General features: G+C 40.8%; 1 protein-coding gene across 3 annotated transcripts in view; it reads left to right on the top strand.

Moving 5' to 3' along the window:
- The window catches only part of FAM171A1 (family with sequence similarity 171 member A1), a 139,229-nt gene extending 122,195 nt beyond the window's left edge, over positions 1-17,034 (top strand). Inside the window, exons 5-7 of one of the 3 annotated variants that reach the window (XM_073334106.1) lie at positions 9,069-9,185; positions 12,503-12,617; positions 13,269-17,034. In XM_073334106.1, the coding sequence (XP_073190207.1) occupies positions 9,069-9,185; positions 12,503-12,617; positions 13,269-14,973 (1,937 nt within the window). In that variant the 3' untranslated portion in view covers positions 14,974-17,034. The remainder of the gene's footprint in view (positions 1-9,068; positions 9,186-12,502; positions 12,618-13,268) is intronic. The other 2 variants (XM_073334104.1, XM_073334105.1) reach the window with 2 other exon arrangements.
- The last annotated feature ends 8,381 nt before the right edge of the window (positions 17,035-25,415 follow it).

Raw genomic sequence — 25,415 nt, 5'->3', positions numbered from 1 at the left:
TGGTGTTTTGTTTTAGTCATTAAAAATTTTGTTTCATTTTTTTAAGTACATTTAGATTAATAAAATACCTCAATGACCATATAAATAAGAATAGTGTATAAATTCCAGTCTGTCTATACACATCATTCTATTAAGAATTATTCCATGGTATTGAAAGGTTTTAGGAATTAAAAGCAAGCACAGAACAATAGCTCTTGAATATACCCCTCTCCAACTGAACCCAACCACCCAATAGTCCCCCTGGGGGTAGCCCTGGGGAGGGTCAGGATGTCCCCCTGGCGGGAGGAGGGTTACATGATGATGGAGGGGTGACCAGGCCAAATCTGAGCAGCGCTTGGATCCCAGGCACTAGTTTGCAATGCCTGTCGCTGGGAGCCAGGCCCATACCATGGGGTCAGAAGCTGCTGCTGGGGGGTGAGGCTTTTGTTTTGTGATTTTATTTTTATTTTTATCTTTTTACATTTTTTTTTTTGGTTTATGATATTTTTCCTTTGCAAAATACGTAGGGCTCTAGTGATAGTGTACTCCAGTGGTCTCCAAACTTTTTGGCTCACGCACCCCAGGGTGAAGACTGGAAGACCAGCCACAGGCGCACCGCCGATGGAAGAAGAACGGAAGACCTGCTGCAGATGCGCTACCGATGGAAGAAGAACGGAAGACTTACTGCAGGCAGGCTGCCGGAGGGGAACACCAGCCGTGGACGTGCAGAGCTGCTGCAGAAGAAAAAAAACGGCAGAGTGCTGTCCGGCGGCACTCCTGGTGCCGCACACCCCCTGGGATCATCTCGTGCAGCCCCTAGGGGGTGTGCACCCCAGTTTGGAGACCACTGGTATACTCCTCTTACAGTCACATACCTGGTTGTTTTGATCAGTGATAAGAAGAAAACTTAATCAACAAAAGTCAGGGTGTATCCTAGGACACAATGAAATGGTCAGATGAGAATGCTTAATACAATATAACCAGAATTAAAAATTCTCCATTATGGCTGAGCTCAACTCTCAAATGTTGCTGTGCAACTCCCCTTGAAGTCAGAGTGCATGCAGCTAAGAATGGAATTTATCTCCTCTATTCTTGACTCAGAGTACTAAGACTACATGCATTACTCCTGGGGGAATTCTGCTCCGCTGCCCAATGCAGAATTTGTGCAGAATTAATGTTCTGCACAGAATTTCTTTTTTCCCTGCAGCATTGATGCTGCTGGCTGCCATTAGGGTCTGCTGGACCCAGCAGAGCCCCATTGTCCAGCTCGCAAATACAGGACACTGCCAGGGGAAAGGGGGAATTGAAGGGTTCCGGGCAGCTGCAGTTCCCAACATGTCCTGAATGAAAGAGGTGGGATGCAGGAAACTCCGTAAAGCTCAGGAGCCTGCATCAGGCTGTTTCTCTCGATCCCTCTGTTGTGAGGGGTAGGGGACGTGAGTGTCTGAGCCAGTTGGGCGCTCCATGGCTCGGCTCTTGCGGGGAGAGGGTGTGGGTGTCTGAGACCAGAGGGGCAAAGTTTTGCCCCAAGATGTGCCCAGCTGGCACGTGACACACCCAGATTCAGGTGCCCAACAAAAGCATAATGGAAAAACAGGAATTAGGTTGTCGTAGGGGTTTCTTTAGCTCTCTACTCTTGGAGGGAATCTTTTTTGTTGTCAGACATACTTTCTGACAGGTATTTTGAAATAAGTTACCAGAATAATTGAAACTGGTGTGATTATACTGTGTTGTCTTGACAAATAAAATACGCAGAATTTTTAAATATTGTATGCGGCATTTTTAATTTTTGGCGCAGGAGTAATGAGTACACCTGTGAGCAGAAGTCCTTTTGCCTGTATGGACACAATCTGCATTATTGAAGCCATTGACTTCAATGGGAGCGTGATCTAGCCTCGTGTAATTGTGAGCCTGTGTATATGCGTGCATGCATGCACACAGACTCTGCCGGGGCTTAGATTGGCTTGTGTTTCACTCTGAATGCATCTAAAATAGGGTTTGGGGCTTTTTGAAAAACCATAAATAATGTATGCACATCTTCCCTGTAAAAGCAGAACCCGCCCTAAGGGCCAGGACCTGTCAACACCTTTATGTTAATAGTGCCTTCAAAGTCATACTTGAAGACTAGCCATGCAAGTAGGTGGTTGCAGTATGAAGCCCACAGTTTGTCTGGAATAAGTGAGCACATTCCCCAAAATCCAAGTAATGCAATGTAGTGTCATGTTTTCTGCCTAGCAGAACTTTTTCTGCTGCTTTCTTGAAGTCTTTGTCTGGCCTCTGACATTGTGTCCAAGGTTTTGTTTGGCAGTCACTTGATCCTCAATTTGTGCTTCCCCCTCTCCGCCATATGTAGTTTATATTTAAATATTTTATCAAACTATTTAGGTTTACCTTTAAAAGAAAGTCTTTTTTGTGTTTACTGCCTAATACAATTTTCTTTTTATTCAGAGCGTGAGTGAGTACCATTGACAACTGTGAAATCTTGGTGAGGGAAGAGTTATAAGAAAACTATAACTTTCCCTCTAACTGCTCATTTGAGCCAACATGGTTTAATCCTGGATCAGCATATTGGCTCCATGGAACAGTAATGGGGGGAAACGACAAAGAGAGACTCCATACAATAGTAGTGGGGGGAAAAGACAAAGAATTCTCTCCATATAGAAGTTTTCCATGAAACACCAGTTGGTCTTTATAGATTTAATGGCAATGGTGAATTGGCCCAAACCATACGCTACTCACATACTATATAAAACTTACTGTTTCTGCTTAAAAGATACACACCGGCACTGTGAAATATTCTTTTGAGCAGTAGGACCAGAGCCTTAAAAATTGTCAACTTTTTATCCAACAAATTCTCATCTATCTATGCATACTAGTGGCTAACAACTGTAGCACTTCATCTAAAGCTTACTTAGTGGTGTGGGTGATTTGTGATTGTCTTTGTTCTATGGTTTTGTGAAGGGAGGGAGAAAGTTGGGTGCAATGAACTAGTTTTTCATAACCCTCACTCAGCCAGAGCCCTGGCTCCATTGCACTCCAACTCCCTGTTCGCAGGCCAGAGTATCTAGCTGGGCATGCTTAAAGACAGTGGCCTGCTCTATGAAAAGGAATGAAGTAAGTTGTTCCACATCCCATCCTCATGCAAGGAAGAGGGAGCATGGGGCTGGGATGGGGACTAATTATCTGTGCAGTTCCTGGTCCAGCACAATTATAACCAATGCTTATCCAGTGCAGAATGAAAAGTTGAAATCTAGAATAGAGAGATTTTTTTCCTTTGGGTAATTATTACAGCTGTCAATTAATTGCAGTTAACTCAAGTGATTAACGCAAAACAAATTAACTAGAGTTAAAAGGTCACAATTGCGGTTTTAATTGCACTGTTAAACAATAATAGAATACCAATTTAAATTTATTATAAATATTTTGGATGTTTTCTACATTTTCCAATATTGATTTCAATTACAATACAGAATACAAAGTGTACAGTGCTCACTTTGTTATTTTTATTACAAATGTTTGAACTGTAAAGATAAAAGAAATAGTATTTTTCAATTCACCTCATGCAAGCACTGTAGTGCAATCTCTTTATTGTGACAGTGCAACTTACAAATGTAGAAATTTTTTCCCCATAACTGCACTCAAAACCAAAACAATATAAAACTTTAGAGCCTATAAGTCCACTCGGTCCTACCTTTTGTTCAGCCAATCACTAAGACAAGTTTTTTTTTATATTTACGCAATATAATGCTGCCCACTTCTTATTTACAATGTAATCTGAAAGTGAAAACAGGTGTTCCCATGCCATTGATGTAGCCAGTGTTGCAAGGTATTTACATGCCAGATATGCTAAACATTGGTATGCCCCTTCATGCTTTGACTTGTAGATTGTACGATCTCTTTTTAATCTTTTTACAGTATATTATTTTTATTACAAATATTTGCAAAGTGAGCACTGTACTAGTAGTGAAAATATTATAATGCAGTGTGACAAAGTTCCTCCTCTACCTTGGTGGGTCTTGCGCTTATTGGCGGATTTTCTCGCCTTGGAGCTTCACGGCAGCCCTCAGTTTGGCCGTTTTCGTGAACCCACAGTCCAGTTCAACTCCTCCTGTGTCTGACTAGGAGTTGGGAGGTTTGGGGGGAACCCAGGCCCGCCCTCTACTCCGGGTTCCAGCCCAGGGCCCTGTGGAATGCAGCTGTCTAGAGTGCCTCCTGGAACAGCTGTGTGACAGCTACAACTCCCTGGGCTACTTCCTCATGGCCTCCTCCCAACACCTTCTTTATCTTCACCATAGGACCTTCCTCCTGGTGTCTGATAATGCTTGTACTCCTCAGTCCTCCAATAGTATGCATTCTCACTCTCCACTCCTAGTGCCTCTTGCTCCCAGCTCCTTACACGCACACCACAAACTGAAGTGAGCTCCTTTTTAAACCCAGGTGCCCTGATTAGCCTGCCTTAACTGTTTCTAGCAACTTCTTGATTGGCTGCAGGTGTTCTAATCAGCCTGTCTGTCTTAATTGTCTCCAGAAGGTTCCTGATTGTTCTGGAACCTTCCCTGTTACCATACCCAGGGAAAAGGGACCTACTTAACCTGGGGCTAATATATCTGCCTCCTATTACTCTCCTGTAGCCATCCGGCCCGACCCTGTCACAGCAGTTATATACATTGATGGTGCTCCCTTGCTGGGAATACTGTATACATTTGTGGCTAGCTTATCACAAGAAAAAAAATAGATGACTTTGACCAGTAGAAGAACTGACACAATCTATTGCTGCTGCTATGGAAGGTGGGAGTACTTCACTCTTTGGCCACTGCTTGGGGGAGAGACTCAAATGTGTCGAATACCTATTAGTGAGAAATGACAGATAGATATAAAAGATGAGAGGGACCTTTAGCACAGTCTTGGAGCAGGGAGGGGTACGCACGGGGCTTCCCATCAGGGCCCTGGAGGGACCCATCCTTGTTATTGGCTTGAGGCAATGTATTTCATTCTCTGAGGATAGTGATCTCCATTAAAAACTCAGCATTTTCCGGTTGTCACCACATAGTTTTGGTACATCAGATACCACTTTCTCTGTATTTAAAATAAGAAATAAGTGTATAACTGTCCAGTGGTGATCCATGTGTTAGGTACCTGGAACATTTCTAGAGCTCTGGCCCTCTCTTAAGAGAGAGAGCGCTAGCTTTTCCTGCTGGTGTTTTGTGTTATGCTGACCAGTTAGTGTTCTGAAGGATAGCCAGCAGATAGCAAAAACTGGTGGGTGAGCTAACTGAGTGGAGGACAGGCAAGAAGGCTGGCTAGCCTTATGCTTTGTATGCCCTTTTGTTTGCTTTCTCTACAAGTACAGAGCTTCCTTTTGTTGGAAAAATGTGAGCAATCTTGTTCTGCTGGAATGAAAAGTGAGCTTTGAGTGCAGTCTCTGTTAGCTTCTTGATCACTGTGCTGTGCAGGCACATAATTAGCAGAAGAGCTTTTTAAAGAGGCACTACAAGGATTCCATTTGTTCCAGAGCAGTGTGAGTAAGGCAAGCTGGACACATGTTCCCCCTAGTGAATAACTGCAATGATGTCTCCTGCCATAAACGTGGATTTGGCTGCAGATATAAAATTCCTCATTCTCTATAGTTATCCAGTAATGATGTGATGAGGGGTTCATGTATAAACTTGAAGATCCTGATTCTCAGAAGTGCTGAGCACTCAGACCCACTGAAGTCTATGAGAACTACAGGACCTCAGCTGCTAGATTTTTTGTAACTCTTTGACTCCTCTTAAACTTGCCTTGTTGCAAAGATTGAAATAAATGGCATTTTAAGGAATTTCTTGAGCAGTCAGACCTAGTAATTTTTGAATCACAAAACTTGTGTCACACTTTTGCCTGTGTGAAATATATTTTAAAATAAACTCACACCAGAAAGGATGATGATACTTTCTGCCCTAGTTTGTGTCTCAAGCCCTAAGAGAACAGGCGTCTGCTCCTCTCTTCTTCTATTGTCTTAGATATTAGTCCTGAAAGCCTCCCTGCCGTTTCCTTTAACTTGATCCAAAGTAATGGTAAATTAATCCATTTATGTTAATGTCCAAATGTCTCCCACTGCTATTGTGTAACCTATAAAATACCAAAGATGTCAGCCTTGCTACAAGGTAGGAATGTGCTTGTGTCTTCGGGGGTATTGCGATTGTAAAAGAAGCTTGGCTTGAAGAATAAGTCTACTCATCACCCCTACCACACAGACTCTCTCTCTCTCTCCTGTTCGGTTTCTGTTTTTCTATCTGCCCTTTTAGACCTGCAGCACACTCTCCAAATTCTCTTTTATGTTGTACTTTTTAATAATATTTATTCATTTTGCATTGAGCATCGTGTCTTTGAAACAGGGCTTTTTCCAAGCCGAGGTGGTTTTATTATCAAGGCTGATCCTGCTGAGGATAGTAGAAAACTGGGGTTTCAGCTGTGGACATTGTTCATGCTGATTGTCATGTCAGTCACAGACAGCAGTCACGTACTAAAAGTTGATGGAATAAGGACATTCCCTGTGAGATTGTTGGCTATGTTCTCAGCTTCTCATTCAAGGCTATTGGAGGGACAAATTTTTGCTACTAGAAAATTACCTGGTGGAAGATCTAGAGGAAAAATGGCTGTTTGGGAGTTCTTGATTCATTTTATTCCTTGGGCCTACTAGAAACTTATTTTGTGACCTCAGCCAAGTCATTTCAGCATCTCTGCCTCTGATAATACTTCCCTACTTTGTAGGCTTGTTCTGTAGATAAATTCATTACAGTAGATGAGGTGCTCAAATTACAATGTTGATACTGATGTTGTGTGAAATGACACATTATACCTATTGGATATCTCCCCTTACAACATAAAAAATACTTTCCTCTCCACCCCCTACACTCCACATCAATACTGAATGTGATTACTGGCTACACGTTCAACCAGGTTTCAAATGCCAAGTCAGTATATGTCGATGGTTTTCACCTCTATGTAGCCGTCTGTCAAATATTATGTGTCATGCAAAAAACTTTTACTATATCAACACAAGCTCTATGCTGAGACAAAAAATTATAGTTTACAAGGATTTGATTATGTAGGAGAAAAAAATAAATGAATATTAAAATATGTTCTTTAAAAGAAGCCATGCATCTTACACTTCCATGATTTGCTCATGTGGATAATTTAAGAACTACAGTGGAAATCATCAGAATCTTGAGGTTAATTTTGTGATATTACATATAACTAATAAAAATCTCTTTAATGTGTTTTACAGTCATTTTCAGATTTTCACCTTTCCTCCACCACCACTTCCTCCTCTAATTAATTAGTGACATCGTAAAAAGGGCTTAGTTTCAGCCCAAAGTCACTGCTGACCGTTTGGAAGGAGGGCTTGTCAGAATACAATACTGTACTGTATATAGCTTTCTTGAAAACATGTTAGGTAATTTCAGCTTCTCCTTTGTAGCAGAAATTTATATCTAACCTTTGAGAATGGCAGGTGTTTATCCGTTGAAGTACATGGGATACTATGTATACTAATTTGATATATTTTTGATAGTAGCGAAGTGTATGAAGAACTCCAATTTTATTTAGGTTTTTTTATTTGTTGTCTAGTTTGGCACCCACTGGTGGAAGTAAAACAGAAGTGCTAGAGCATCCGATGAAGTGAGCTGTAGCTCACGAAAGCTTATGCTCAAATAAATTGGTTAGTCTCTAAGGTGCCACAAGTCCTCCTTTTCTTTTTGCGAATACAGACTAACACGGCTGCTACTCTGAAACCTGTCATAAATTTAAACATGTCTTTTGGGAGCCTTACTGTTCCGAGAGGCATTCTAAAATTACTGCAAAACTCTTAAATTTTCTGTATGAACTGCAACAGTTTATTTCTAAGGAATATTAGCTGCACCACAGCATACAGCAATTTCCTCTACTTGCAATAGCCCTTCAGAAGCCTGAGAACATCCTGTTACAATGTTTTAATTTTCAGTAGTCTGAAGCACAGTAACCCAGTACGTCATTCAAGGAGAATGGAGTAGTCTACGAGCATTAGTAAGATGCTTTGGCTCAGAAGTTAAACTAATTTTTTATTTGGCCCCAGAGTTGGAACCTTAATGTGTAACAAAATGCAATTAATTATCTAATTTTAAAGCTTTCTCATAAACCTGTGGTTTACAATGCACTGTATCTTTTGAAAATAGAAGCACCATTTTTTTTTTAAAGTTCGTACTCTGCATACTTCAGGATGAAAGCCTGACCAATTTAATTTCCTTTGGATTATCAAAACCTGTTTAAAATATATATCCACCCATTTCCCCTGAAAAGCATGTTTTAAAAATATTCTGCACTGTTACCTAGTAAACACTAGTCACAAAACTATGTACATTTCGACTGACCCTCTGATGGTGCTGCTGAAACAAATTGCTAAACACCAAATAGTTTCCTCTCTGTTGGAAACACAGGAGTTAACGAATCAAAGTTTTCTAGATGAAAAAACAAGACTCTCTGTAGGGAAATAAAAATGTTTACGCTTCTAAAAGGCGATTGCAAGTAAGGGAGATGGGAATGTGTTATGCTGAATACATGTGTGCATACAGTATATGTATATCCATGTTCCTTCGAAGGAAATCTTTGCAGCCAAAATAGAAGCTTGGAGAGAGTTGCTATAATTCCATAATGCCTCTTCAAACAGCGAGAATTCTAAAAGGGGCTTTATAAATTTTAAAACAATATATTTGAAGTCACTATGTAGTAGCTTCAGGAATAACCTCCTCCAACAAAGGGAATCCAGGATGGCAACCACGATTTCCCACATCCATTTTAGAAGCTTTAATCGCTTTACTTTATTTTAAACAGCTTCTTATTAGTACAAAGCTTCTCAAATGACTTCTCATGGAAGGACTCAGTGATGACAGTCAAAGAGAGATGTGTTAAAGACCTGCAAGTTCCCCATGTCTTTAGAGTGATGTGTGACTTATCATGCTCAATGATAAGTTTTGAGGCAAAAGTTTTGTTACAGTTTATTTTTTTCCCACTAGTTATATACTGATTTCATATTAAAAAATAAGATGCCCTATTTTGGATCTTGTATTTTACAGGGACATGGTTGAAGAGTAGTTTAGGGTTTGTACAACAAGAAGGAAATCAGCTGACCTGGACATACATTGCTCCGCAGTTAGGTTATTGGGTTGCAGCCATGTCTCCTACTAACCTAGGTAAGACTGAATTGAAATGTATTAGTATTTCCAACGATAAATATTAATGTATTCATATATAACACTTTTATATTTTTCAGGATGACCTCATCTGAGATGCCCCATCTTGATCAATAATGGATTATTAGAAAAGAGAAATCTGAAAGTAAAGGGTTAAAATCTTTTGGGGAGTGGGGAGGAATCCCTGTACTCAAAACCACTTATACATGAAACATTATCAGGAAGTATTCCTTGCACTGATGTCACTTGTCACCACTATCTGGTGAATTAATCCTAGAAAGTGAGGGGAGTAATGATGTCAATGTACTTGTCAGTTCCAACAATTACTAAAACATCTGTTATGAAGTTTCTGAAATGGATTCACCTGAAACTAATACAATCACAATTTAGAGTAGTCTTAATTATTCTTTTGATAGCTTTTGAAAGCTTGCATTTTGAAGTTTTGTCCGGATACCTGCTATAATCTCATTGATTTCACTGAGCTTGCACCAGGTGTAATTTAGGGTGGAATTTGGCCCTAATAAACAACATTCCAGATTCTGTACTGGTTGACTGCCCTTTTTAGATTGTCATTGGGTGGTATTCAGGAAGCTATTTAAATAATACAGAAATCAATGTAAACTAGCTGTGATGTGTACCTGTACTCCTGTTGAGACTATTCATGATGTGGCTTGATAGGTTTTTCTTTTCCTTTGGCCAGCTCTTTTGTTCTGGTTCCCCAGCTTCAAATAAACACAGGCTTCTTTGTTTAAACCAAACAAAAACCACCTCCTCAGAGAGTCTTCAGTCATTAGGTTTTGATACGTTCATAAGAGAGATAGTGTGATGAAAATGCCTTGCCCTGACTACACAAACAAACCAAACAATTTCTAACACATAAACAAAGCAGCCGACTGTGTAAGGATTAGTTCTCAAGTCTGCCCAAATAGATTTCACTGAGCTTCCTCAGTATATGGAGAAAGATTCCTTCTGGCAGCTTTCTTAAACTATTTATTTAAGTTCATGCTACAAAAAAATACAATTGCTGAAAGATCCAGCTTGACCCAGGGCTGAAACAAGGGTTAGTTATGGGTGTAGATAAGGACAAACTGTGGTTTGAATTCAAAATAATCTTGTAAAATTAATTGTACTTTAAAAAAGGGGGGCAGATGTTTTGCTTGTGTGACTTTCTTGTCTCTGACTTTAATGGTGTTACACCAGTCTTGAATTTGGCCCCATATGTCTAAAATATTTCACCTTATCAGGAGTTTTGATTGTTCTTGTAGTTCTTCCTTTAGGGTAGAGACTCTGCTTGTGCTCTGACTTTCCTTTTTTAAGTCAAGGCCAGCGTTTCTCAGACTGTGTCACAGTGGAACCACTCTTTAATTGAGATTTTCATGGGCCATCTCCTCTTCCATTCACATAACATCTTGTAGCAACTAAAGCAGTAGTTTACATGGAAAAGTAACATTAGGAAAGAAAGAACGAATGTGTTTTTAGCTCTCTTTAATACAATATGTTTTTTCCTTTATTTATTTTTAGAACAGGTTAATCCCACTTTCTATTTTTGTTCTTCATTTCATCTCCCCATCCCCTCTCTGTTTCACATCTGGAAACAGGGAGACTCAGCACCGTGTTCCCAGCCAGGTCTCCAAGGACCACCAACAGTGGCTCTTGAAGCACAAGTGGTTCATAGACCACTGTTTAGAAACCTCTAGGTTAGATCCTTAACATTGTTCAAACAAACAGGCAAAATTCTGTTTAGTCACAGTACATACCCATGTAACCCTGTCACTGGGAGTTGCACCTTTCTATCTGAAAACAAAATTTGGCTCTGTATTTCAAACTGTGAGAAGGATCTGATAAACCAATGGGATTACACATACATAACGGAGTGGAAATTGTATACATGTCTCTTTCTCTGTGAGTAAAGTGTTTATCAGCAGTTCTTAAAATCTTTAGTTTTTGCTCTACTGCATTTAGCACCTGGCTTTCAGAGGTGCTTCAAACCCACAGTTGCTATTGACTCAAACTGGAAATCTGTGCAACCAGTACCTCTAAAGATGAAGCCCTTAGTGTGCCACATCTGCTATTTCTTGCAAAGTGATCAAATTATGGTTAAAAAGAAATCTCAAAACAGGCAGCAGAGTTCTGCGGCATTCATGCCACTGGCTGAAGACATTGCAGTGGCTTCTGCACTTCAGCTGTGTGAGGTTCATAGAATCAGAGAATATCAGGGTTGGAAGGGACCTCAGGAGGTCATCTAGTTCAACCCCCGATCAAAGCAGGACCAATCCCCAACTAAATCATCCCAGCCAGGGCTTTGTCAAGCCTGACCTTAAAAACCTCAAAAGAAGGAGATTCCACCACCTCCCTAGGTAACACATTCCAGTGCTTCACCACCCTTCTAGTGAAAAAGTTTTTCCTAATATCCAACCTAAACCTCCCCCACTGCAACTTGAGACCATTAATCCTTGTTCTGTCATCTGCTACCACTGAGAACAGTCTAGATCCATCCTCTTTGGAACCCCCTTTCACGTAGTTGAAAGCAGCTATCAAATCCCCCCTCATTCTCCTCTTCTGCAGACTAAACAATCCCAGTTCCCTCAGCCTCTCCTCATAAGTTATGTGTTCCAGTCCCCTAATCATTTTTGTTGCCCTCCGCCCGACGCTTTGCAATTTTTCCACATCCTTCTTGTAGTGTGGGGCCCAAAACTGGACGCAGTACTCCAGATGAGGCCTCACCAATGTCGAACAGAGGGGAATGATCATGTCCCTCGATCTGCTGGCAATGTTCCTACGTATACATCCCAAAATGCCATTGGCCTTCTTGGCAACAAGAGCACACTGTTGACTCATATCCAGCTTCTCATCCACTGTAACCCCTAGGTCCTTCTCTGCAGAACTGCTATCGAGCCATTCGGTCCCTAGTCTGTAGCGGTGCATGGGATTCTTCCGTCCTAAGTGCAGGATTCTACACTTGTCTTTGTTGAACCTCATCAGATTTCTTTTGGCCCAATCCTCTAATTTGTCTAGGTTGGGGCACTGTGGTATTGGATGGAGCCAGGAAGCAATGCTTAGCATGGCATGCTGTTCTTGCAGTCAGATGGATTTCCACGGAACAAACTGGAGTTGTTACCAGCAGAACCATCAGTCACTCTCGCCACATCTTTCTCAGATATGGCATAAGCAGGCACTGCAGGTGGGGAGCACCTAATGGCAGTTTTGCTCATTTAGCATCCTGACAACATGGAAGAAGGTGTCATGACTGTCAGCTAATTTGCCTCTCTTTGTTTAAAGGTTGTCACAAGTCTAAACTCTGTTTTCTTGCCTTCTAGGTCCCATAGTAACACAGGACATTACCACCTATCACACAATGTTCCTTTTGGCAATTCTAGGAGGGATGGCTCTCATACTTATGGTTTTGCTGTGTCTTCTTTTGTATTATTGCAGGTAAAGTTTACCATTTTGCTCATTCAGTTTGCATTTAGAATGTAAACATCCCTGCTTGCATGATACTGAAATTATGTACAATTTTCTATTAAAAAAATTTTACATTTAAAAAACCAAGAATTAAGTACCTCACTGGACTTCAAAAGGAAAGAGACAATGAGATAAAGTCCTTCCTCATGTTGCTGGTTGCATATAGTGCAAGCTGTATTCCCCTTGTTTGTTAGGAAAGGGATTGTGTGAAGCATGGCACCTTCATAACTTACAAATTTTCTGTAGAAGATGTTTTAGTACTGTAGATGAAAGAGAAGATGTGTATACCTTGAGCCATAACTCTACTTGTTTCAGTGCTGTATGTGATCAGTTTTCAACAATTCCTATTCTAAAACGAATTGTAGGCCTTTGTCAGTGAATACATGCTATTGGCTCTCATTAGGTTTTCCTGTTCCAAACGCTAGCCCAGTTTAAAATTAAGTGCTTGGGGTGTTTCCCTAATGCTTACTTAATTCACACAGATTCCTTTTGAATTGAACTTTGCTACTGAGAGTTGAGCTTTCAGTCATTGCTTGAAAATCCCATTATTTCACGCCTGATCTTATTTATGTACAAACAGTCATAAACATATGTAACTCTTTTTGTTATGGCATACTATAGGAGGAAGTGTTTGAAACCACGTCAGCACCATAAGAAACTGCAGCTTTCTACAGCATTGGATGGTTCTAAGAAGGATCAATCAACCTCCATGTCCCACATCAATTTAATATTTTCCCGACGGGAGTCAGAATTTCCTGGTGGGATGTCTGTTGCCAGCAATGGGCACACTGAAAACTCAGGCGTTAATGAGTTAATCAGTGCTGTCCACATGGAGATGATATCTTCTAGTGGAGAAGCAGATTTGCACACTCCTATGCTCAAACATTCGTACAGTACCTCACAGGAGTTTAGCTCCCGGGAGGAACTGCTTTCTCATAAGGAGAAAGACAAGAGCCGAATCTCCTTGGAGAAACTTACTCCTAGTGGGACTTTAAGAAAAGACTACCATAAGTCAGTGGATAGTTTTCCTTCAAGATTAAGAAATTCCATGGAAACATCAGAAGGATATGAGTCCCCTATAAAAGAAGATTACAGGAGCAGTTACAATGCTATGCTGTCTCAGCCTTTATTTGAAAAGCAAGAGAGAGAGATTCAAGCATCCATAAACCGTATTTCTTCAGGAAGTAAATACAATATTCAGGAACAAATGTACCCCTCCCCATCAGCCCCTGAAAAAGAGCTGCTAGATTGCAGACCTTCTGAATGTATGATGTCTCGTTCTGTCGATCATCTTGAACGACCTACATCTTTTCCTCAACCAGGTCAGTTGATTTGCTGCAATTCTGTTGACCAAGTTAATGACAGTGTTTATAGAAAAGTATTGCCTACATTGGTCATCCCAGGTCATTACATGAAGTTACCAGGAGAACATCCTTTTGTTAGCCAACCGCTGGTTGTCCCAGCTGACCAGCAGATTGATATTGAAAGACTTCAGGCTGAGCTTTCTAACCCTCATGTGCAGCTTTTTCCACATCCTCAGCAGCAGATACAACCCCAACAGTTACCATCACAAGCAATATCTCAGCAACATTTGCAAGATGCAGGTGCAAGTGAATGGAGTCCACAAAATGCTTCTATGTCGGAGTCCATATCCATTCCTGCCTCACTTAATGATGCATCTCTGGCTCAAATGAATAGTGAAGTGCAGCTCCTTACAGAAAAAGCTCTGATGGAGCTAGGAGGTGGAAAGCCATTGCCTCATCCTCGGGCATGGTTTGTTTCTCTAGACGGACGTTCAAATGCTCATGTTAGACATTCATATATTGATCTCCAAAGAGCTGGAAGGAATGGAAGTAATGATGCCAGTTTGGATTCTGGTGTTGATATGAATGAACCAAAATCTGCCCGAAGGGGAAGAGGAGATCATTTGTCCCTGCAACAGACTCACCAGCCACAGCAGGCGAACAATCAAAGAGAGCAGAAAGTTTCAGATAGCACAGCTTACACACAGCTTGTGTATTTGGATGATATGGACCAAAGTGGCAGTGAATGTGGAACAGCAGTTTGCAGCCCTGAGGACAGTACCCTAAGAAGCCTATTGGATGGAGCTAGCAGGAGAAGTGGTGTCCAGTTGCCCAGCCTGCAGGAGGAAACATTAAAAAGAACTGTAGAAACCACACCTGACCCACTAACTAGTCCCGGACGTGGAACATCCATCCATGATGAAGATGACGACGATGACGATGAAGATGACCAAGAAGAAGATAAAAAGAGCCCTTGGCAAAAACGAGAGGAAAGACCACTGATGGCTTTCAATATAAAGTGAGCTATTGCAAATCCACCTTTCTGTGGAGTATGAAATTGCCAAATATTCTTTCTGTGGAAGTGCTTAATTGTTTATGGAAGAGAAAAGGAAAATCTGTGGTGGGCAACATTGAAAGAACTTTAAATGCATTACTGTGTAAATGTGAGAGAAGAATTTAAATCATTACTCTGAAAAGTGATTTAATGGATGCCTCCGATGAGACAGCTGTAAGAAGAGTGTGATTGGTATTCCATTTACTTGATGTTCATCATCAAGGATGTTGAAAATATTGACATTGTTTTGGCAGGTTTAAATCTCCTTTACACAGGAGCAGGTGAAACTTGGTTGCATTTTCTTAAGCCAATTTTATCATGATAATGCTACTGAAAGGGTGTCTTAAACACAAGAATCTGACACTTGGTGTCTAAAGTTATGCATTATCTCAAAGGAAGGCTATGCATTGCTGCTTTTTAATATTTTGCTTATACTATGCTTTTCTTTATTTTTACAAGTTGGTTGTAAACATTTATGTCTATTATAATCTGTTCAGCAATTTGTTTTAATGTAAAACTGCAGGAAACTTGAGTAGCATTCCTTGGTATTGGAATCTTTTTATGAAACAAAATTGAACTTTGTGTCAGCTGCAAGCCCTCCAGTTCTGGTCTCATTAACTCCAAGTGCCTTTTTTACAGTAACAATGAACAGTCCCTTCTTTTTCTAATTGCTTTTAATTGATCTATTTGGATTTTATAAATTTCTGAAATTATTCCTTTTATTTTAAACTGCATGCCACCAAGTGTCCCATTTGTGCTGAGCATTTCTCATTTCAATACAGTGTATTCTCTAGTTATCATGTGTACTGTGGATTCTGTTTAGCTAAGGTAGACTAGAGGACGTTTTAAAGGCCCAGCCCTGATGAAGCCAAGAAGATAGTTTCATTGACTGTATATGTGGTTACTTTCCTCTGGAATCCTATGAGTGAATCTAGCTCATATAACATGGACTATGGACCGAGCAAGTGGACTGAATGTGCTTTAAATTTTTTGGGGAAAATGATGTACTATCCAAAAGTGCCAGAATTACTCTTCTGTGCTTTCTCTTTACAGAGCTGCTTGGTTATCCAAAAATTATAATTGAAAATAAACTTCAAAAAATTAACTTTGTGGGGGTTTTTCTCTATCGGGAGTCTTCATGTTGTTGAGCAGGCAAAACTATTTTGGTTCACTTTTTGTAGTACAAAACTTCCTAGGGGATTAAATTTTTTTTAAAAAATCTCTAACTATTAATTTACCACACATATAGGCCCCCATTCAGGAAAGCATCCCTATCCAGAAAAACACTTAAGCATGTGTTTAAGTCTCATTGAGGGCAAGTGGGGTGAAATCCTGGCCCCACAGTTGGGCCAGGATTTCACCCCAGGACTTCAGTATGTTCTTAAAGTTAAGTGTGTGCTTAATTGCTTTTCTGAACTAGCTCCTAAGGGTAAGGGTAAAGGTAAAGAAAAGACAATACAGTAAACAGAATGTAGTGGAATAAATCCACAAAAGTGGAGGATGTGTATGTATTTAGTTCAATCATTTCCCATAGCATTAGCAGCAAATCTTAGCAGTTATGCATTATGTAATCTCTTGAGGCCTTTAGAGAAACTTTATATTAAATATTTCACATTGAATGCTCTTGTTATGCTTCAAGCCTGGAGATGAACTATAATATACTGTACCAGAAATCTAAACTACAGTTTGTACCATGCATTGAATATGTAAAGCACTATGTAAGTGCTAAGATATTATTAATCACATTCTAGGCCCATCCTGTTCATTTTGATGTTTGTGGAAGTTCTGCCACTGACTTCAAGGGAAGCAAGATTGGGGCCTATGAGATATATTGTGTGGCCAGGTCACCACAGTTTTAGGAATAATTCTGTTTAAATCAGTGGGCATTTATAGGATTTCTAAAGCCACTGGTAACATCTGATGATTAATTTGATTACTATGTAAAATAGATTTTGATTAAACCTACATTGAGCTTATTAGAATTACTATGGTAATTATTTTTCAGATAGCGGTTTTCTTAAAACTTTATCAATTCTTTTTTCGGAGTACATGCTTATTTAGATTTAATCTTTTCAAAAATTCTATTACATTATCTTGTAAAGACAAAGGCAAGCATTACTAAACTAAATTGCAGAAATTTATTTCTAAAACTGACTTTAAATTTGTGCTGCTTTTACATTTAAAGGAAAAGCATATTGATGGTTAACAATTTTTTTATAGTATTGTATTGTATAAAAATTCTACTTGAAGTGAACTAAGCCAAGATGGATATTTGCACTTGCAGACCTCTTTAAAAATAGTGTTTAATGTTTTTAATATGGCGATCACTTGTGGTAATATAATATTTTGATTGTCAAAATATGTATAAAATATGAGCCTTAGTAAATCAGATGTCTGAACTACATAAGTGAAATTAGAAAAGAATAATACAAATCAGACGACAGGTAGGGTTCTTGGTTACCGGCTGGCTTGTCATGACATTTCCATTATAAAAAGTTATCCCTTCGCATAATCTCACAGGCAAGTGACACTAACCCTGTGCTGACTTTCTTTAATACTCAAACCCACACTAACCCAGATCTGGTAAAATGTGAAGTCACTTGCTTATATTTTGCACAGTGATACAGAGACAGATTAAAAGTCCTAAAATCTGTAGAACCACACTGAAATTAAAGAATATTACTTGACATCTGCAGATTGAAGCAATTCTAGTCCAAGTAGCAGATGACTGAGAAGATTAGTGTAAGATTGTGATTTTTTCATTAAAAGACTGTAGTAATGACAAAGTGAAAAAGTAATGAAAAAATACAATAATTGAAAAATATGGCCATCGTTTTGCACCCAATATAACCATTTTTACTATTGTACAGACATCAAGGTATCTAGAATATAGGGAGCTGATAGGTGGATAAAGATGGCAACTCCTCAGTTTTATATGTGCATGACATATAACCTAGTTTAGGATCAAGGAAACCTCATGATCATGCTTGGAATTAATGTTCTCACTGAGTGTGCACTGATCTCATGGTTTGCCCATAAATTCCCACTCCCTTAACATTCTGCTGTTCAGCTCTCAAACTTATTTAAATTGTTCATAAATGAAGTTAAGATTGTGTCATGGTTACTTTTAATAAGTCACAGACAGGTCACAGGCAATAACAAAAATTCACAAAGCTCATGACCTGTCCCTGGTTTTTACTAAAAATAACTGTGACAATGTGGGGCTGATTGTGGGGGTAATGAGAGCCCAAGTCCTGCTGTGGGAGGAAGGGTGGGGTCCAGCACCTACCATCCACAGTGGCTGGGAGCTGTGGGGTCCCCCTGTTGCCTTGGGGCTGAAGCGGAAAAATGTCACTGAGTCTGTGACTGCAGTTGGTTAATAATAAAGTAAAAGCATCTTGATTGGTTAATAACTGATTAATAATTAAATCATACACTTTTAATATCATGTGCTGCAAAGCGTCACAGGAGACATATTAGAGACACTTGCGACTCGTGAGCCTCAGTCTGTATGTCACTGTTCAAGGTGCAGTAGAAACATGAAACCAAAAGACAGTCCCTGCCCCAAGGAGCTTGCAGTCTGACACACATTCTAGAAGTAAAAGATATTCTGGTAACAAGTGCAGTTGGTTTGCAAAAAAAAAAATTTTTTTTAAATAGTTGAGATAAAGCTGTGACCCTCTTTATCAGGGCAGTAACAGAGTTGACCAGTATTGGAAAGTGAGTCAAGCAAATGACATAGTTAAAATAGCCTTGGGCATGTTTTCTGTCTTAAGGAGTCCTCAAATTTTCTCCTACCCTTAGCTTCTTCTTTTAATTTATCCTCGAAGGCTACATGTCACAGGCATCCATCTTACTGAACTAGCAGGTACAGATTTCACCATGCAAGATAATGGAGATGGATGTGGAACCCTTTCCTCGTGTAAATGGATCAGATGATGATAGTCACTGTTTCTGCTGCAGTCCCTGGTGGAACTGGAGGGTGAGATTTGTAACCAGCTAACATTCACTTGAACAACGTAGGCAGCTCCCTTCCCTCCATGGCAGCTCAGTATTGTCTGTATAGATTAGACTAAACCTTGCTATAACATAGTCCCAATTAAACTGCATACACAGGCTCTAGCCCTGACTGTGTTAACCAGCCAAGTAATTTTGAGAATATCCTTAGACGTGTTTGAATGAGGAAAAGAATATAACCTTGTTTTTCTAACAGTAATGTACAATAGATTGGTAATCTTGAGTCAGTGGGGGATCAAAAGTATCCACAAACTACAGTGCTCTCAAAAATAAAGTTGGATGCCTGCCACCTAGTGGCAAACAGTTTTATCGACTAGTGAGACTAAAGAATTTAGGAGGTGAAGAAATCTAAGCAGATAAACCTATATAGACACAGCAAATCTGTCCTTTCAGAGCAGCAGATATTTAACAGAAACCCTGTCAAAACTGATTGTTGACAGCCAAACCAAGCACAGAGCTACTGTCAGTTAAAAGAAAAGGAGTACTTATGGCACCTTCGAGACTAACAAAAAGGTGCCACAAGTCCTCCTTTTCTTTTTGAGGATACAGGCTAACACGGCTGCTACTCTGAAACCTGGCAGTTAAAGTGATTCCTGCTGAATAGCTGGGATACAGTCCAACCTGCTCACTTTCCATTTTAATCACTAACAGCATTTTAATGCATTAAAGTGAATTTTTCTGCACTTTCCTCTCTCAGCTTGTTACGTTAATCCTATTTTAATTTTCAGCTTTCTTTCCTTCGGTAAATATAGCTACTCATTTTCCAAGATCAGTTTAGAGAAAACATTGTAATCTCTGTTCTTTTCCAGTTCTGTTGCCTGCTGTCACTTTAAACCTGACGTGTTCAGCACTAGCCAGCTCATCATTTTCTTGATCTTGTCACCTCAGAGCTGCAAAGCCCTAGGAATTGTTTGAACTTGACACTTGGCTGAAGACAAGTGCTAATGTAAGAATAAAGAAGTGGTTATATTGTTTGATTTCATGCTGACCTAGAAACTGTGATCAGGGACATCATTTGTAGTTAATGATAGGATGGGAGCCCAGTTTTCTTCGGCAGTGACCTTCAGTTGTCCACCTAGAACCAGGTTATTATCTTGTAAAATGTGGCACTTGCTCTATTATCCCTTAATTAAGGTACATCTTGATTTATTGCCATGATTTCCTTTTGATTTAGTGATAGTATGATTAGTCACTAAATATCCCCAGATGCCTTGAACATTTACACAATCAGGGGAATAGAATATCGTAGAATCATAGAAATGGTGGGCTGGGCTTAACCTCCATAATAAAGGCAGGTGTAAATTAATTTCTTTGTTATGAGTTTCTCTAATTATGGTAGAGAGACTGTATGTAAGGAAAGGTGGCTGCACACACAGTGCTGACTTGAGCCTTGTTGAGGGGTGGGGATGCCTGTATAGCACCATAAAGGTGGGGAATGGTACTCAAAAGTCTGCTGTGGATGTTGAGTTCTTCTCCCAAAATGATCAGCTGGTCCTTACCCATGAGATGTTCAGCACCTTGGATGATTGAAGCTGGAGGAAACTATTTGACAGGACTCATTTTTAAGAATTGTTTTTAAATGGTTTGTCAGTAATATAGATGTGCACGGTCATGACAAGACCCAGATTTAGCAGTGACCCCTACATGACAGATGCAATCTCAAATTCAATCACTTATGGTATGAACTGTCCCAAGGAGGTTACCAAAGAAAAGATGTTATAGAAACCCTCTCAAACTCAAAGCCATGTGACATGCCCTAGCAACTGAAAGAAGCAGTTGTCACTGAACCTTGTTAGTTTGGGATCAAGTTTCCTGATAAAATTATAACAGAGTTAGAGTTCATAATTTCAGATTCAGTTGCTATATGTAAATCTGTAACAATAAATCTGTAGTTACTATGTAACTATGTTTTACAATATAAAGTTTCTGCCCTACAGAATTAATTGGTATGAGATTTCTTGTTTTTCAAGTATGTGTCACTGTGGATCCTTTGGTAGATGTGCATTCACTTTGTGTACAAAAGATTGGATTCTTCTCAACAGAACTGGCTGAGCCTACACCATCCCTACACCATCCTACACCATCCCTGACAGGTATTTGTCCAACCTGTTCTTAAACCCCTCCAATGTTGGGGATGCCACAACTGCCCTGGGAAGCCTATTTCAGAGCTTAACTGTCCTTAAAGTTTTTCCTAATATCTAACCTAAATCTCCCTTGCTGCAGATTAGGCCCATTACTTCTTATACTACCTTCAGTGGACATGGAGAATAATTGATTCCCATTCTCTTATAAGCCCTTAGCATATCAGGTCTCCCTTCAGTCTTTTCTCAAGACTAAACATGCCTAGTTTTTAAACCTTTTCTTCATAGGTTTTTAACCTTTTATCATGGTGGACTCTCAGCCTGCAGGCTTCAACTTTACCCTTCCTACAGCGGGATTCTCATTAAAGGATGGGCATAGCAGATTATTCTTGCCTAAACAGAAGAGGCATCTACCAGATAACTGATATATTGAGCATCTCTCATTGAGAACTATTGAGTCATGGGCCACTTGACTGCTTCACTTGCTGGATCATCTATAAAGGTCTCACCTCCAACCAGCAGAAAACCCGCTTCCCTAAGATCCATGGGCAAGCCAGCAGAAAAAACAAGTGGCTCTCCTTATAGAGCTTAACTGCAACCCATCAGGAATGACATTGGGCTGGCCAATATCAGACAAGCTAGCCATACATTTATTGAGCTTACTGGGGTCTGCCTTCACACACGTCTGGGAGCCAATACCTGTCCAATTCCTGGAAGAGGTTGCGCTCCCCAGGGACATCCCTGGCCAGACCACTGACAATTGACAGGAAAGAATGCCCAGAAGATCTGGCTATGGCACCTGAGAAGCATCAGTAGCATCTTGCTTCACCACCCAGGTCTTTCCATCTTCATCATCTGATGAAGTGGGTGGTCCTGCAATGATACCAATGACTGACTTAAAGTCATTTCAGGAATTGCTTGTGAGCATTGAAAATGCTCTAGAAATAGAGATGCCTCTCAGACAAAGGACGTTGCATAAGCTGTTTGACATGTTTAACTTCAGACCCAGCCAGGATTGCCCTCCCAATAAATGAAGGACTGTTTGTCCCTAAGGGCATGTGTCAAGCACCAACCACTACAAAGAGGTTACAGAAGCAGTACCAAATCCCTCCAAAAAGGGTCTGATTACTTCTATGCCCATCCCAACCCGTGTTCTGTGGTTGCCTCAATGGTGTAAGTGAAATCCACGTCCAACAAAAGCACCTAAAAAGACAAGGACCTAAAGAAGTTCGACCTGTTCAGAAGGAAATTCTACTCCTCCACTGCCTCCAACTACAAGTGGCAAATCACCAGGCCCAGCTGGTCAAATATAATTTTTTGACCTGGGACAGAGTGACACCCTTTCTGCCACAGATTATGCCTGAGAACAGGGAAGCTCTCAAGGAGATAGTTGGTGAAACACCCCTACAAGCAGCAATAGATACCTCAGACACCATGGCTGGATCCAACTAGGATGCCTTGTGAACTAGAAGAAATCCTCTCTTATCCAGTCACAGACTGAGGTAACAGGAGTATTGATCAGCAGGAGCCTATCTCCCAGATGACAGATTCCAGTCTCTCGAGTCCATGGCAAAGATGTAAAATCAAACCCAATGACAAGTGTGTACCTATTTAGAGCTACTGGGTCATGTGTGGACATTTACATGAGAGATGCTGCTTGCCAGACTTTTCCTGTGGCTGCTACAGCAATGGCTGAGGTGGGTGTACACCCCATCCAGACACCACAAGAGCAGGAGAGTCTGCAACCCCAAGTCATCTGAAGTCAGTGGCTGGACCCAGAGAACATGCAAAAAGGGGTTTCATTCCTTGCCCCACCCCAACAATGACACTTGTCACAACCACGTCAGGGTATATTGGAGAGCCCACCTGCAGAAACACTGATGAAAAGACGACAGATTCAAATCACATGAAATATTTTAGCAAAAATATTGAAAAGAGCTGATGTATTTGTGAAAACTAGTATTAGAATATGTATGGACAGTTATTAAATGAAAGGAGCTTATGACCTGTATCTGATATACCATATTAAATGTGAAGCAGCATCACTGCTCTTTGTGAGTAGGCTCCCTACTGGCTGCATCTCTAAATCTACCTCTGAACTCTTCACCTCCATGGATTGTAACCTCCTCAGTCTTCCATGCTCTTCTGTCCTGTGTTGGTGGTAGGTTTTTAGCTGGTGTAGCAGCAATCTGAAACACTCCCACTGACCCTCAATTGTGTATTAAAATGCAGCTCACAACCCATCTCTTCTATGTTATCTTCAGCCATGAAGCGGTCATCTACTGCCCCACACCAGTGCCTGCATTCGCTACTGCCAAGAACTTAGGAGGGCTCGGAAAGGGGTTATACACTTAATGCACAGTGAGAACATTCACAGTTGCATGAGATAGGATTAAGAAGAAGTGTATTAAGAATATAAACCCTTATCCTTCAGGATATAAGACAACCATTGAGTGTAACAGGGCTAGGGAAGGCTTTTCCTCTATGGGCAGATTATCACATTCAGGAATTTCTTGACCCTTTTTTTTGAAGCATCTAGTACTGGTTACTGTTGGAGACAGGATACAAAACTAGATGAAATATAGACAGTCTAGCTCCAGTATGAAAATCCCTGTGTTCTTAAAACCTTCACCACTCTCAAAGCATTCTGTCTTGTAAAATCTTGAGCAGATGCACTTGACATGGTCCCAGGATAACGTGAAACACCATATGAAACTCAGAGTTCAGGCTTATCAGATAGGAATTCTGTGCAAGCCAATCTGTTCAGCAGAACACATCAGTAATGTGCTGCAAACAAACAAGGAGGTGCTCATTCTTGCCGTGTCTGCAAGGAAACTATCACATGATGGAGAGGGCAATCACACTGGCTTGGTACCTTCCAGGTGCTAGCAACAATTTACTGGATTTCTTAAGCAGACATGCAGTAGCCAGCCATAAGTGGTCACTGCAGACATCCATCATAGAGCTGATACACCATCCAATGGGGGATTCCCACAATAGACCTATTTGCCACAGAGGAAAACACTAAATGTTCAAACTTCTGCTGCAAAGGGAACACGAGCCCAGGCTCCTTGTCAGACACATTCCTGCTACAATGGACTTAATGCCACTTATATGCCGTCCCACAGATTCTCTTGATCCCTAAGGAAATATCCAAAATCAGGTGGGATGGGGCCACGCTGATCCTGATAGTTCCTTACTGGTCAGGGCAATTTTGGCTGTTGGACCTATTGCAAATATCCAATCAGCCTCCCATCCATGCACTGATACAGTTGTGCTCAGTCTTCGCACATCCAACGGTATCGAAGTTCCTCAAGGGCCTCTTCCATACTTACCCACCTGCTAAAGACCAGATTCCTACATGGCATCTCAGCATTGTCCTCCAGAAACTCATGGAGCCTCCTTTTGAGCCCCTGATTGCTCAAGACATTTTTCTGGTTGCTATCATTTCAGCTTTGTGCGTCAATGAGCTACAAGCTCTTGTGGTATCTCCTTATGTTCCTATGAAAAGGGGTAAGATGGTGCTGAGCACAGACGCCAGCTTCCAATTTTCCCCCAGGGTGTTCAATTTCTGCTCATCCCCAGACCCCACTTCACCCCTTCCCCCAAGTTCCACCCCACCTTTTCCCACCTCTTCCCTGCCTCTTTCAGTCCCCTTCCCCAGAATGCACCCCCCTCCCTCCTGCATGCCACAGAACTGCTGATCTGTGGCAGGCTGGAGGAGCTGGGAGGGAGGGGGAGGAGTTGATCAGCAGGGCTGCCAGCAGGCAGGAGGTACTGGGGGAAGGAGGAGCTCACTGCCAGTGGGTGCTAAACACCTAATTTCCCCCCCCCCATGGGTGCTCCAGCCCTGGAGCCACCCACTGAGTCAGTGCCTATGGTGCTGAGACTCGCACCCTAAGTTCATTGTTAAGGTGATATCAGAATTTCACCCGAATCAATTAACCTGCCAGTCTTCTTCCTGAAACCACATTTGGTGCTGGGAGAAAAGAAGCTACATACTTTAGATCTAGTTCCAAGAGGTTGCTCTATTACTTGGCAGGACCGAGCTTTTTAGGTTGTCTCCCCACCTCTTTGTGCACACATACAAAATGGGAAATGACTGCCTACATGGAGTACTGCGGAAAGGGATCTGGGGGTCATATAGATCACAAGCTAAATATGAGTCAACAGTAACCCTGTTGCAAAAAAAAAAAAAAAAGGCAAACATCAATCTGGATGTATTAGCAGGAGTATTGTAAGCAAGACGTGAAGTAATTCTTCTGCTCTACTCTGCGCTGATGAGGCCTCAACTGGAGTATTGTGTCCAGCT

The sequence above is a fragment of the Lepidochelys kempii genome, chromosome 2, assembly GCF_965140265.1.
Source record: "Lepidochelys kempii isolate rLepKem1 chromosome 2, rLepKem1.hap2, whole genome shotgun sequence".
NCBI classification, from domain to species: Eukaryota; Metazoa; Chordata; order Testudines; family Cheloniidae; genus Lepidochelys; species Lepidochelys kempii.
The sequence above is the reverse complement of the archived record's forward strand: the minus strand, read 5'-3'. Positions and strand labels throughout refer to the sequence as shown.